The sequence below is a fragment of the Arvicanthis niloticus genome, chromosome 4, assembly GCF_011762505.2.
Source record: "Arvicanthis niloticus isolate mArvNil1 chromosome 4, mArvNil1.pat.X, whole genome shotgun sequence".
Lineage (NCBI taxonomy): Eukaryota > Metazoa > Chordata > Mammalia > Rodentia > Muridae > Arvicanthis > Arvicanthis niloticus.
The window spans coordinates 46,275,184-46,290,555 of NC_047661.1; the positions used below are offsets into that span (position 1 = coordinate 46,275,184).

Genomic DNA, 15,372 nt, shown 5'->3' on the forward strand with positions numbered 1-15,372 from the left:
AATTAGGCTATCATTTTTACAAGAAGATTTTTTAGCTGTAATAAGCCTTTTATAACAATGCATATGAGCTTAATCAACAAAGGGTAGCTAAAAGTTTAGATAAAATTGTATTTTAAAACTATAAAGTTGCATAAGAAAACAATTACATTACATGTTGGGGTATAATTGACATTTTGTTGTAGAGTCCATTGTTAATAAAAAATAGAAGCATGAAGAACATGTGTCAGACAAGACAGTTTTACTGCATTGTGGAATGAGGAGGTAATGGAGTCTTTGATTTTAAACTGACAGACCTCTAGAATACTTTGTTTATAGACCATAAGTACAATTACCAACCTCTCAGAACATAAATGAACCATGAAACATTCTGATTAATCATGTTTATTTATAACTTCTACTTAAAAGTCTCAATGATATGGTTTCTAATTTAAATCATAAGTGAAATTCCAATCTATGTGGAATAGATTGTCACAGAACAAGATATCATTTACCATGTTAAGCTTACACCAACACAGCCACAACCTACAACAACAGCAGCTAATTCAGATGAAACATAAAAGAGAAGATTGACTAACAATGTCATCCAAGGTGACATCCTTACAAGTCACATGGAGCTCACATTTCTACTCATCTAGAACAGTGGACACTGTGGTGGTGTTAAGCTCACTGCTCACAGAAGCTGAGGTCAGCTGGATGCTCCTGTCAACAGTGGGGACTCTTCCACCAACAGTTTCATCAGTGTTCCTCTTTGGCCTCAGCAAGATAATGAAACACTTGGGAAGAAATAGACAGCCTAACAAGCCATAGCTGGATGCCAAAATGGCAAATATTTCCACAGCCACTTTGAATTTGCCTTTGGTGCTCAAGTAAGCAGGGACAAAAGAGATCCAGACAATAAAGAAGACCAGCATCCCAAAAGTGATGCATTTCCCTTCATAATAGTTATCTGGCAGCTGGCGAGCCACAAAGGTTGTAAGAAAACACAGCAGAGCCAGAAGCACATCAAACCCAAATATGGAGCACAGAAACTCTATAGAACCTTCATTGCATTCAAAGATGATCTTTACATTTTGAATTTCAATGTTTTTGAACATGCTCGGAGGCTCCAACACCAAGTATGCTGCACACACACCAATCTCCCCTACAACACAGATGAGTACAATTAATTTTCGAATAACAGGGTGCATAGATATAAGTCGGGTTTTGGATACAGAAATCCTGTAGGCAAAAAAGAGTGAAATAGTCTTTCCAAGAATGGAAGACAGACAAAGGCAAAAGCCCAGTGCCAGAGTGACCTGGCGGGCCATGCAGGTCCAGTTAGATGGCTTGCCTATGAACAGCATGGATGACAGCACCGTGATAACCAGAGACATCTGAATGAGGAAGCTCAGCTCCCGGTCATTGGCTTTCACCAATGGAGTGTGTCTGTGGATTATATACACAACAGTGACTGCCAAGACCACAAGTGCCCCAAAGATGGAAAGGATGACAAGGGTGAACCCCAGGGCCTCCTCATAAGCAAGGAATTCCACAAGCTTTGGCACACACTTGCTCTTATCTGCATTGGACCAGTCATCTTCACTGCATGGGTCACATTCTCTTTGACCTATTGAGAAAGAACACAGAATTGACTATTGACTTCAAAGGAGCCACTTGTCACTTTTGACTGTGAACAGTCCAAGCCAGTTAAATACCTGAACAAAGTCTACTGGAATATAAAATAGATATAATATCTTATATTTAATAGTGGAAAAATGTTCTTGGTATCTATAGATGCAGTGACAGATTGAGGGTTGTTTTCAACTTCAGAACTTGGGCGGCATTTCTTCACAATTTGAGCCTTTCTTGAATTGGTCTTCTCCAGTGATGAGCTGTAGTTTTCTCCTGTAACTGTCTATTGAAGAAAGAGGTCTGTGTCTTTATCAAGTCCAGAACAGCCCAGGAATAAGAAAGTCACAGCTTCTGAGGTAAATGATCCAAATGACTGGGACATAGCTGGTCAACCCCCCTGTGTTTTCAGTCTCTCATCCAATATCCACTCATGGAGGAGAATCATGCATGTGCCAACCCAAATGTTCCCAACTCTAGATGTTCATTCCAATGAGGATGAGGATGATGATGGGGGGAAAAACAAAACCACAAACCATGGTCCGTAGGCTAAGAAGGCTAAGTCTGGCAGGAGGCTCTAAGAAGAAGCACTGGTGAACAAGGAAAAGCTAGTTGAGGTGAGGTTATGGTATATGATGGAATGGGTCCATTCAGATTTACTTTTAAAAATCAGGTAAAGAGTGGTGTTTGCTTTCAACCACTCTGACTCCTGGTCTGGACATCTCTGAGTAGAATTCTGTGTGGATCCTGGGGGAACTGTTGCCAGGGAGTTGTGCAGGTTACAGGGTGCTTGCTTTCCACCATAGACCATTTTACCATTTTTTACACAATTACTCTGAGGTCTATGTGACAAAAGACAAGTGCATTTTTGGTTCTTCAACCAAAAACCACATGGAGATATAAATAAACCTGGTTCAACACTGTACATATCACCAAGCCTGTCTAAGTCAGCTCCAGAGAGCAGCAACTGAGCAGACTGTCATAGCAGTTCATTCTGCAGCCACTGTGCAAAGCATGTGCTGTCAGTGCTTAGAACCTTAAGACTATAGGGTGACTTTTCCCAACTATAATAAATGCTGGATCTACAATTAGCAAGTAATTTGAAGATTTTATTATTTTACTTATATTTTACATTTTATTTTTTCTTATAAACATTATTGTGGTAGATCTTGTTTTATATCCAAAATGAAAACTAATATTTTTCTTTGTTCAAATTGCACAGTGATAAATTGTATTGGTTTCTTGAATTCTGTTATAGGTTGTTTATATCTTTTTATAAGGACTTATAAGACGGTCTTTGACATACTTTGGTTAATTCAACTGCATTACTACCAATGCAAAAATCCCCATCATTACCTGGTTTCTCTGACACATATCCATCAGCACATGGGATGCAATCAAAGCAGCATATGGGTTGTCCCTGTCGAATTCCCTTTCGGGTCCCTGGAGCACACAGTTTTGTGCAGACTGAATCTGGAATCTAGCAAAGACAAAATCAGTATAGCAAAGTTTGAGCAAAGTTAACAGACAAAATGTGGCAATATGAGCAGCTTATAGTGAACTTTTGCTTATAGTGAACAATCTTGTGATTGACTCTGGAAATTCTGAACTAACTCTAATTACAGTTCTTTACCATTTTGGAGATCAAGACCAAACTCATTCACATTACATGCTGTGGATGGATTAGTTTACTTAGTTTCTTCCTCATTTGATGTGACCTGTGACCCTAGTAATTGTCTTCAGCTGCAAGATATCTCTTTTCAGCAAAGGTATCCAAAAATATTTTCATAATAATTGTACATTGATCATAATCGTAAGTGGCTGGTAGAAAGGAAGAAAAAAAGGAATGCTCTTTTCCATGTAAACTATGAAGAGCAAAAGATAATGTAAAGAAGGCATAACTTGGAAAGTTTTCTTGCTATTTACTTTTAGAAATTTTAATAGTAACACAGAGCTCTTTATATTTTTATACTCTGCATGGATGTGTACCTTAAAATACAGAGTAAACCCAGCATTCATATATTAATCTGTGGAGATAATTATTTACAGGACAGATAAAAGTATGTATTCCTCCCATGACGAGTAAGGAAGGCATTCTTGTCAGAATGACGTAAGACAGGCTCAGTCTTGTTAACAAAATAAAAAAGAAGAGCCTTTGGGGCTGCTTGGCAAGAAGCTGACATGGGCCAAGGACAAGGAAATGAGATGCTTGGCAGGAATATGACATTGGCCAAGGACAAGGAAGTAGGCTTCAAGCAGGAATCTGACATTAGACTAGAACAAAGAAGTAATTTCAGGCAGGAATCTAAATATTAGGTTAGAACAAAGAAGTAATTTCAGACAGGAATCTAAATGTTAGGCTAGAATAAGGAAGTAGGCTTCAGAAATGAAAATGACTTTGGGCTAGGACAAGGAAGTAGGCTCAGATACTTTGATCATCCTAATAAAACTTTAGAAACCGTGATCATAGGAGTGTTCATGTAATTGAGTTTAATGCCTTGCTTTTTCTTTGACTATTTGTATTTATTGTACTGCTAGACCCTCAACCTAGAACTGACCTTAATACTTGCATGTAATTAAAATGGTATAAAAGCAAAATGGAAGAGGGGTATAGGATAGGGGCTTGTAGGGAGTGGAAATGTGGAAAGGGGATGACATCTGTATTGTAAAGAAATAAAATATCCAATAAAAAGGAAAAAAGTTAGTTTGCATGTCAAGCTTGTGTATTCTTATAGTTTGTTCACTCAGACATTTGATGGGCAAGCAGGTTTTTGTCACATCTTCTGTTCATTGATTAACGCTGCAATGAACATAGGACTGTAAGTATCTCTTAGCCATCTTGACTTCAGTTAATTTCAGACCAGTAGATGAAGTATTGTTGAATTTTATGGTAGCTCTATTTTTATCTTTCTGAGAAAATATCTTATTGTGTTTCAAAATAAATGCACCATCTAGTATTTCTACTAATGATTGCACATGTGTTCCATTTCCCCCCATATCATTATCGTGTTACCTGTTTAAAGACCATGTTTGTCCTGGCACATGTGAGATGACATCTTCTTGTGGGATTGATACTTATTTCCTTGTGACATTTTTAATGTTTTTATATACATTTTGGTCTTGTATATATAGCTTTATAATTCTAAAATATACATTTGACATGTCACTAACAGTACTAACCTACCTGATGAACCTGCCTAATGAATTGATCAGAGAAGTAAACACATTTGGTTTGACACTGAAAATAAAAAACGTATGTATTCCTAGCCAGGCATAGTGACAGCTTGAAGCACATAGTAAGACCTCAGCTCATAAATAAAAAAAAAAACCAACCAACCAACCAACAAACAACAAATCAAACCCACACAAAATCCTAGAAAAGTTAAACCTATAAAATCATAAACATTTAGGACACAAAACATATTTTTTGGTGCTGTTGTTAAGTTCAATTTTGTTGGAAACCAACTTCATTATATCAACATTTTTTACTCTCCTGAACTCCATTTCCTGGTCTACATCCCTGACAGATGCCTTTTGCTGTACCAGAGGCCATCCTTTGCTACGAACCCCAAGTAACTGAAGTACCTCAAACCCTAAAGTCCACACTAATATCCTGAACCCCAAGGACCATGCCAGTTCCCAGAACCTCATAGGCCATGGGAACTCCAAACCCCAAACTCCAGTGTGCTAGTCAGCCCTGCTGCTAAAGTCAAAGTCTGACAGTACTGGAAAGCCCTGAGGTCACTACAAAATTATGGACTCCCTTTGTCAATGAGGCTTCCTGTTCTATACCTGGGGTATCCTGAGTCCCAAACCCCTTACTTGGGGAAAGTCACATAGCCCTTAGGTCCAACTCCTTTTCTCCCTCAATCATTAAGCACCTGAGATGCCCAGAATGCCTCCTCATGCTAATGATGTTTCTTAGTACCTTAGCCTTCAGCATTTGCTCACCTTGGATATTCCTACCCTCTCCCCAAATTATGTAAAAGCACCGTTTACCCCAAATAAAGTTGAGCTGCCTCCCTGAAGCTGATCCCAGAGAGAACTCTGTCATTTCTGTCATATTTACAGGCTATCTTAAACCCTGCTCTTTTACTCTGATCCTTTTATTTTCATTGGTCAGTGGTAAAACACTGGAAGAAGGGAAGGCCTAGTCAGAGGTCATATGGGACACTAAAATCCCAGTGGAGACAGACTGCTGGACCGAAAAATTCTCTGGTTACTAGAACCACAGGTTACACAAGCCAGAAGAAGAGAAAGGAAACAGAAACTAAGTGGAAAACAACTAAAAAACATCCATCTTTCAAATAAAAATTTTTATCCAACATGGATAAAGTCAGTTATTGTCACTTATACCTATACTATCCCCAACCTAGATGACTGATGCCAGAATGTAAACAGAAAGCAAGGAATAAAATATTCAAAAATCATCCATCTAACAAAGATAAAGTCAGAAATTGGCACCTAAACAGATACTTTCTCTAAACCCAGATAAATAGAGGTCATTATAAGAAGACAATCAAAAACACCCAGGACAATATGGTACCACTAGAGATAACCTATTCTCCTACAGCAAGTTCTGGATAGCTGAAGAACAAGAAAAAGACCCGAAGTCCAATTTTATGAAGATGATACAGCCCCTTAAAGAGGAATTGAACAGCTGCCTTAAAGAAATCCAAGAAAACACAATCAGGTCAATGAAATCAATAAATCTGTTCAAGATCTGAAAGTGTAAATAGAAGCAATAAGGAACACACAAATTGAGGGAAACCTAGACATGAAAAATTTAGGTAAGCAAATAGAAACTATAAACACAAGCATCACCAATAGGATATAGGTGATGAAAAGAGAGAATCTGAAGCATAGAAAATATGATAGTTCCTAATGATATAGTGGTAGAATGAAATGTTAAATCTAAAACATTCCTGACAGAAAACATCCAGGAAATCTGAGACACTATGAAAAAACAGATATCTAAGAATAGTACAAATAATAGAAGGTTCTCAATTCAAAGCCCAGAAAATATTTTCAACAATTAAAGAAAAATTTTCTAACCTAAAGAAGGAGATACATATAAGGGTACAAAGTGCTTATAGAGCACCAAGTAGATTGGACCATGAAAAAAGTTTCCCTGTCACACAACAACAACAATAATAATAAGCAAGCACTATATGTACAGAACAAAGAAAGAACACAAAAACCTACAAGGGAAAAGTCCAAGTAACATATAAAGGTAGACCTATTAGAATTACACCCAACTTGTCAGTGGCAACTCTGAAAGGCAAAAGGGTTCTGGATGTATGCCTTATAGGCTCTAAGAGACCACAAATGCCTAGACTACTGTACTCAGCAAAACTTTCAATCACCATAGATGGAGAAAACAAGATATTTCATGACAAAGTAAAATTTAAACAGTATCCATCTTTAAATTGAGCCCTATAGAAGGTGCTAGAAGGAAAAATCCAATGTAAGGAGGCTAAAGATACCCATGAAAATACATAATATCACATTTGCAAAATCAAAAGAGGGGAAACATTCAAATACAACACAGACACACACACACACATATACACACACACAGTCATATTCACACAACCACCACCACTACCACCAAAATAACAGTAATTAACAATCACTTGGCATTAATGTCTCTCAATATCAATAGACTTAGTTCCCCAATAAAAAGATACAGGTTAAGAGAGTGGATGTAATAAGAGGATTCATCCTTCTGCTTCACAGAAGAAATACACCCCATCATCAACAATAGACATTACTTCATTGTAAAGTGTTGGGAAAAGATTTTCTAAGCAAATGGACCCAAAAAGAAAGCTGGTGTAGTGATTCCAATATCTAACCAAATAAATTTCTATCCAAAATTAATCATAAGAGATGGTGAAAGATACTTCACACTCAACAATAGAAAAATTTATCAGGAAAACATCTCAGTTCTAAATATTTGTGTTTCAAATACGAGGGCACCCACATTGTAAAAAAAAATTACTAAAGCCTAAATTACACATTGAACCTCACATATTAATATTGGGAGACTTCAACATCTCACTCTCACCAATGGACAGACCATTCAGACAAACACTAAAAAGAAAAATGATGAAGTTAACAGATATTATGACTGAAATGGACTTAATAGATATCTGCAGAACATTTCATCCAAACATAAAAAAATATATATTTGTCTCAGAACCCTATAGATCAGTCTCTGAAACTTACCACACACTTGGCCACAAAGCAAGGCTGAACAGGTTAAAAACAAACAACCCATGTGCCTGATTAGACCACCATGGGTTAAAGCTGGATTTCAAAAGAACTAGAAACAACAGAAAGCCTACAAATGCATGGAAAATGAACAGCTCTCTACTGAATTATCACTGGGTAAATGCAGAAATAAAGAAATTAAAGACTTCCTAGAATTAGAATCCAATGAAAATATTTGCACAACATATCCATACTTATGGAACACAATGAAAGCAATGGTAGTTCATAGCACTAAATGTCATTATAAAGAAATTAGAGCCGGGTGGTGGTGGCACTTGCCTTTAATCCCAGCACTTGGGAGGCAGAGGCAGGTGGATTTCTGAGTTCGAGGCCAGCCTGGTCTACAGAGTGAGTTCCAGGACAGCCAGGACTACACAGAGAAACCCTGTCTCAAAAAACCAAAAAAAAAAAAAAAAAAAAAAAAAAAGAAAGAAAGAAAGAAAGAAAGAAAGAAAGAAAGAAAGAAAGAAAGAAATTAGAAAGATCTCATGCTGGTAACTTAACAGTATACTTGAAAATTCTCGAACAAAAAGAAGCAAACACACCCAAGAGGAGTAGATGACAGTAAATAGTTAACTGAGGGCTGTAATTAAAAAAAAAAAAAAAACAGAAACAAGGAGAACAATACAAAGAAACAATGAAACAAAGAGTGAGTTCTTTGAGAAAATCACCAAAAGAGACAAACCTATATCCAAACTAACTAAAAGGCAGAGAAAAATACCTAAATTAACAAAATTAGAAATGAAAAGGGAGACATAACAATAGACACCAAGGAAATTCAAAGGTCATACTTCAAAAACATGTACTCCACAAAATTGAAAAATCTAAAAGAAATGAATAAATTTCTTGATAGATACCACTTACCAAAGTTAAATCAAGATCAGATAAACAATTTAAATAGACCAATAACACCTATAGAAATAGTCACATTAATTATAGTCTTTTTAAAAAAAACCCAGGGCCAGAAGATTTTAGCATAGAATTCTACCAGATTTTCAAAGAAGATCTAATCAGTATTTTCCAAATTATTCTACAAAATAGAAACAGAAAGAACATTGTCAAATTCATTTTACAGGATCACCCAACCTGTTCAGCCTTGCTTTGTGAACAAGTGTGTGGTAACTTTCGGAGACCGTTCCATGGAGTTCTGAGACAAATATATATTCTTTTGTGTTTGGGTGAAATGTTCTGCAGGTATCTGTTAAGTCCACTTGAGTCATAATATCTGTTAGCTTTATTATTTCTCTGTTTAGTTTTTGTCTGGATGATCACAGTCACCCTGATACTAAAGACTCAGAAAGACTTTTCTAATTGTATGTAGGCGTGTAGAAGAATGCAAATAGATCCATATCTATCATCATGTACAAAACTCAAGTCCAAGTATATTAAAGTCTTTAACATAGATCCAGATACACTGAATCTTATAGAAGTAAATGTGGGGTATAGCTTTGAATGCATTGGCACAAGGACAACTTCCTGAATAGAACACCAAATAGTGCAGGCACTAAGAGTGACAATTCATAAATGGGAGCTCATGAAACTGAAAACCTCCTGTAAGGCAATGAACACTTCCATTCATACTGCAACCCACAGAATGGCAAAAGATCTTTACCAATCTCACATATGACAAAGGACTAATTTTTAAATATATAAAGAGCTCAAGAAACTAGACATTAACAAACCAAATAACCCAATTAAAAATTGGGTATAGATCTAAACAGAGAATTCTCAACAGAGGAATCTCAAATGGCAGTAAACACTTTAGCCATCAGAAAACTGCATAGCAAAATGACTGTGAGATTCCATCTTACACTTTTCAAAATGGATAAGGTCAAAAACACAAGTGACAGTTCATCCTGGCAAGGATGTGGAGCAAGGTAGGAGTGAAAATTTGCACAGCCACTTTGGAAATCAATATGGCAGTTTCTCAGAAAGTTGGAAAACAACCTACCTGAAAACCCAGCTATACCACTCCTGGGGGTATACCCAAAGGACACTCTACTATGCCAGAAGGACATTTGCTCAATTATATTCATAGCAGCATATTCATAATAGCATGAAACTGGAAACAACCTACATGTCCCTCTACTAAAGAAAGGATAAAGAAAATGTGGCACATTTACATAATGTGAGTATTACTCAGCTATTAAAAACAATGACATTATGAAAATTTCAGACAAATAGATGGAACTAGAAAAAAATCATCCTGAGTGTTGTAACCCTGACTCAGAAGTCAAACATGGTATGTATTTACTTATGAGTGGACATTAGATGTGAAGTAAATGATATCCATACTACTACTATCTATAGACCCAGAGAGACTAAGTAACAAGGAGAGCTCAAGGTGGGATGTATGCATCTCTCTGGGAAGGAGAAATAGAATAGACGTCGTGGGTGGAGGATAGTGGCGGGATGGGAATAGGAGGGATCAGATGAGGGGAGGATGGAGGGAGAAAATACTGAGACAGCTAACTGAATTAGAGGCCATCTAGGGGACAAACTAGTAACACACTGTAATGGAAACTCCCAGGAATCTAAGAGAATGACTCTAGCTAAGGGTCCTAGCAGTGAAGGATGTGAAACCTTAACTGGCTATTTCTGTTAACCAAGCAATTGGAAGGATTAGGCACCAACCCAGCCGCCTACAAAATTTGTCCTGCTTATAAGATTTGCTGGGTTAAAAGTTGCACAGAAATTATGGGAGTGACCAACCAATGATTGGTTCAACCCGAGACCCATGCTACAAGAGGAAGTGAGGAAGCTCACACTTGATAAACACTGACAAAAAAAGTCAATGAAATGATGCCTAAGGCTATTCTGCTATACTCAGATTGGTAACTAGCCCAACTGTCATTAGAGAGGCTTCATCCAGTAACTGATGGGAACAGATGCAGACACTCACAGCCAAATATTAGGAGAAACTCAGAGAATCCTGTCCAATAAGGGAAGAGGAGGGATTATAGGAACCAGAGGGGGAGAGGTCAACACAAGAAAACCCACAGAATTGACTAACCTGGGCTTTTAGAAGCTCAGAGAGACTAAACTGACAACCAGTGAGCTTGCCAGGGACTGATCTAGGTCCTCTGCATATTCGTTACAGTTGTGTAGCTTGGTCTTCTTGTAGGGATCTTAATAGTGGGTGCAGGGGCTATCTCTGACTCTTTTATTACCTTCTGGGACCCTTTTCCTCATACTGGGTTGCCTTGTCCAGGCTTAATACAAGGGGTATGTGCGTAGTCATAATGCAACTTGATATGCTATGTTTAGTTGATATCCACGGAAGGCCTGCCCTTTTCTTAATAGAAATAGAGAAAGAGAAGATGGGGTGGGGTTGGACAGAAACAGGTGGGGTGTGGGGTGGGGATAGGATGTAGGGGAACCTGCAGTTGGGTTGTAAAATAAAAAGAAAGCCAATAGGTTAAGTAAATACATATTAAAATACTAAAAAATAAAAATCATGAAAAATATATAACCCCAATGTTAATACAGAAGATAAAAATAAAATTTCTAATTTCCATTGAAACATCTTCAAAATATCAATATACTACTAAAGTATATTAAAATTTTCATATACTTTAGTACAACATGGACTCTTTAAATTCTAATTAGACAAAGTACAACATGAAAAACATATGCTACACTAAGGAAATTCAACTGGAATATGGCAAAACTGTGAGGTGTTTTGCACTTATTTAGTGCCTGAAAAAAATAGTTTTCTCTCTATATATAAACAAAATATGTCAGACCAACTAACCGTTGAAGATTCAGTGTTCCAAAACAACGATGAGTTCTTTGGAAGAACAAGTTCATATTTTGAAGAAGTAAATTTGTATTCTCCAACCTTGACAAAGGTGATTTCTCCAGCATTACCCATGTGCCAGTTGAGGATATCATAATATCCATTGTCTACATCTCCATTGCCATCAAGTTCTATTTCTGCTCCATCATGGGTAGTAATTTTCAATTTCTTAAAGTAAGGCATTAGCTAATAAGGAAGAAGAAGAAAAGAGTAAAAAACAATCTATCTCATTAATAATATGTTATTATTTTAATATCATGACAAAACATTAAGTTATTACAACAAATAAATAGTATTATAGACATATGGGTTAAATAATTTGTATAATCTAACTTTACCTATTTTCCTTAACTTTGGGCAGTGGACAATTTCAATTTATCTTTTCTCCCTATTTATTTATTTATTTATTTATTTACTTACTTATTTGCTTATACCCCAATATTAGCTCTAATACCCCTGTCTACCTACAGTTTCCCCTTAACACAGCTCTTCTCCCACTCACCCTTCACTTCTCTTCTGAGAACAGGGAGTCCTCAACCCCCTTGGAAATCACTTCATCCTGGCACATCAATGTACTGTGCAACCTCTCTCATGGAGGCCAGACAAGGGAGCCCAGTTAAGGAACTGAGATCCACAGGCAGGCAACAGATTCAGAGACAGACCCTATTCTAGTTGTTGGGGTACCAGCATGAAGACTAAGCCAAACATCTGATACATATGTGCAAGTGTTGTGAAGAAATGCCGCCCAAGTTTTGAAGTTGAAAACAACCCTCAATCTGTCACTGCATCTATAGATACCAAGAACATTTTTCCACTATTAAATATAAGATATTATATCTATTTTATAACAGATTTCCAGTAGACTTTGTTCAGGTATTTAACTGGCTTGGACTGTTCACAGTCAAAAGTGACAAGTGGCTCCTTTGAAGTCAATAGTCAATTCTGTGTTTTCCTTTTTGCATTTATACATTTTTTAAAAAATAATGTTAATCATAAGCTTTATAAGTTTGGAATTGTTCAATCAGAGGTGTAACCCACTGACCAACCTAGATATAACAACTATCTTTGACTGGTGGAGATACATGAATATCTGCCTCCCTGTCTCCCCCCTCTTTCTCTTTTTCATCACCTAGCTTCTCCCCTCCTTCTTCTCCTCTTCTTACTCTTTTTCTTCCTCTCAGTTTCTATTGACTGCTGAGCTGAGTCTTTCAGAGGAAAGTTATGGTAGGATTCTGTCTGAAACAGTAACAAAGTATTAATAGTGTCAGGTGTTGGTTCTTGCTCATGGGATGGCTTTCAATTTGGACCAGTTACTGGTTGACCATTCCCTCAGTCCTGTGCAACCTCTGTTGCACATCTTTTTCCTGCTCCATCTTTTTCCTGCACTTCTTGTAGGCAGGTCACATTTTAGGTGAAACGTTTTGTGGGTAGGTTGTTGTTTTTATCCTTGTACTGTGAGTCCTGTCTGGCTACAGGAGGTAGCAACTTCCTACAGGAGGTTCCATATTCTCCACTGCTAGGAGACTAAAGTCAACTCCATAGACTTATTGGGGCCTTCTTCTTTAAATATAAAGAAATACAGAGAATACAATCAAACAAGGGAAAGAAATGAATAAAACTGTTCAAGACCTGAAAATGGAAATAGAAGCAATTAAAAAACACAATCTGAGATAATCCTGGAGATGGACAACCTAGGAATGGCAACAGGAATTAGACATAAGTATTGCCAACAGAATACAAAAGATGGAAGGGAGAATCTCAGGTGTAGAAGATACCATAAAAGAAATTGATACATTGTTTAAAAAATGGTAAAACTAAAAAGTTTCTAATAAAAATCATACAGGAAATTTGAGACATTAATTTACCTTTGATGTATTTTCAACTTGTATGTTTTTGTGAGCACAGTGTAAGTTTATACTAAGGTTTAACAGTAGAATAGCTCCTTATCACGAGACTGGAGATGCTTAGAATATTTTCTTTTCCCTTACCCACTTTCCCTGTGTAAGGATACAAATGTCCACAACTATTTCCTTCTTTTGAAGACCTCAGTCTAGGAGAGAGACTGGACAATCAGATGCTAAAAGTTAAATCAAGAAGTTTATGTTGCTGTTGTGTAACAGTTTCCTTCTATATTCAAAAAGTTCATTGTTTTCAGGGAAGCTCTTTAAGTAGTAACGTAAATATCTCAAAATAGCTTTAGGAAGTCCATGAAACTGAGCAGATTCACTAGATAGTGCCCTGCCAGAGAAAGCAATGAAAGTTGAGAGACCTTCTCAGACTGTGTTTAAAGTGCAAAGAAGATTCTGACAAAACAAGGTGCAAAGAAAGCTCTGGAGACCAGTCTGTTTGCTGGGGAGAAACAGAAATCAGCTGAGCTGCCTGGAAGTTATTTATGCCAACTTAGGAAGGATTCTCCTTAGAGCTGCCTGAAGGGCCATGCTCCAAGTTCCCAGTTTTTGTGAGATGTCACCCAGCTGAAGTGTACCTTGGTGTTGCATCTGTCTTAGAGTAATTTCTGTTCCTGTAACTAAGCCTTCACTCATATTCCTTTAAGTAACCCCAATAAAATTATTGGTTCACTGAGTTCTTTGGTGGTGTCTGAATGTGGTGTGTTTAGGACTTCCTATCTGGGTGAAGTAGATGTGTGTGTTGCATCTCCACAGGAAAAGTTTTGTCACATCACAGTTGCTATTGGAGAAAGAATGTTGAAAAGGGCACAGAGGAGGTAATGACTGACTGACTTGGGAAACTGGAAATTCTTCAATTCTCAGTATCTTAGTTAGGATTTTACTGCTGTGAAGAGACATCATTACCACACAATCTTATAAGGAACATTTAGTTGGGGCTGTTTATAGGTTTTGAGATGCAGTCCATTAGCGTCAAGGCAGGAAGCATGGCAGTGTCCATGCAGGCATTGTGCTAGAGGAGCTGAGAGTTCTACATCTTCATCCAGAAGGAAGTCAGGAATAGCTGGCTCCCACTTGGCTAGGAGGATGGTCTCAAATCCCGCCCCCACAGAGAGACAATTTCTCCAACAATGTCACACCTACTCCAACAAGGCCACACATCCTAATAGTACCACTCCACGGACCAACCATATACAAACCACAACAGTCAGAGTCCACTTTAGCTCCACTTTTAGTGATAGCAGGAAATTGCCTTGAGAGTATGCCTCTGCATTGTAAGCTTCCACCATGCAGAAATGGCCATGGCCAGTGGTACAATAGTTCATGGGACTGATGATAAATCTTTAGAATCAAAGAGACATTGAGAAGAATTCTTTCTTCTCAATGAGAAAACAACCTATGTCTAACTCACTCCTTACTTAATTAACTTTAGGTAGGTAAGAGGCTGCTTTATTTTACCATAAAGGAAATCCATTACACAGGCATATCCTTCATCTTCATCTGCACTACATGCTGCACTTGGATTTCTCAACCAAAGGATCTGGTGTGGTCACAATCACTCCACAGACCAGCAAGACTATAGAAGCTGGTAGAAAGGGCCTACAAAATTGAGTCTGAAGATCTGATGTCTTTTGGCTCTGTTAAATATTGTGACCACAAAGAAGGCACACATTTAGCAAGCATTATTTGCCTGATTTGTAAAGAGAAGATAATTATTCTTCCTAATACTTGTCATAGGGATTAAGGCTATGTACATGAAAGAATTTATTAAGTGAATATATTAAG

General features: G+C 37.4%; 1 protein-coding gene across 3 annotated transcripts in view; it reads right to left on the reverse strand.

The window, feature by feature from the left end:
• Positions 1-367: 367 nt before the first annotated feature.
• LOC117707502 (vomeronasal type-2 receptor 1-like) overlaps positions 368-15,372 on the reverse strand; it is a 31,265-nt gene continuing 16,260 nt past the window's right edge. For all 3 annotated transcript variants that reach the window (XM_076932474.1, XM_034500895.2, XM_076932475.1), the window contains 3 exons: positions 11,636-11,866; positions 2,965-3,088; positions 368-1,606 (listed from right to left, as the gene is read on the reverse strand). In XM_076932474.1, coding sequence (XP_076788589.1) covers positions 624-1,606; positions 2,965-3,088; positions 11,636-11,866 — 1,338 coding nt within the window. In that variant the 3' untranslated portion in view covers positions 368-623. The remainder of the gene's footprint in view (positions 1,607-2,964; positions 3,089-11,635; positions 11,867-15,372) is intronic.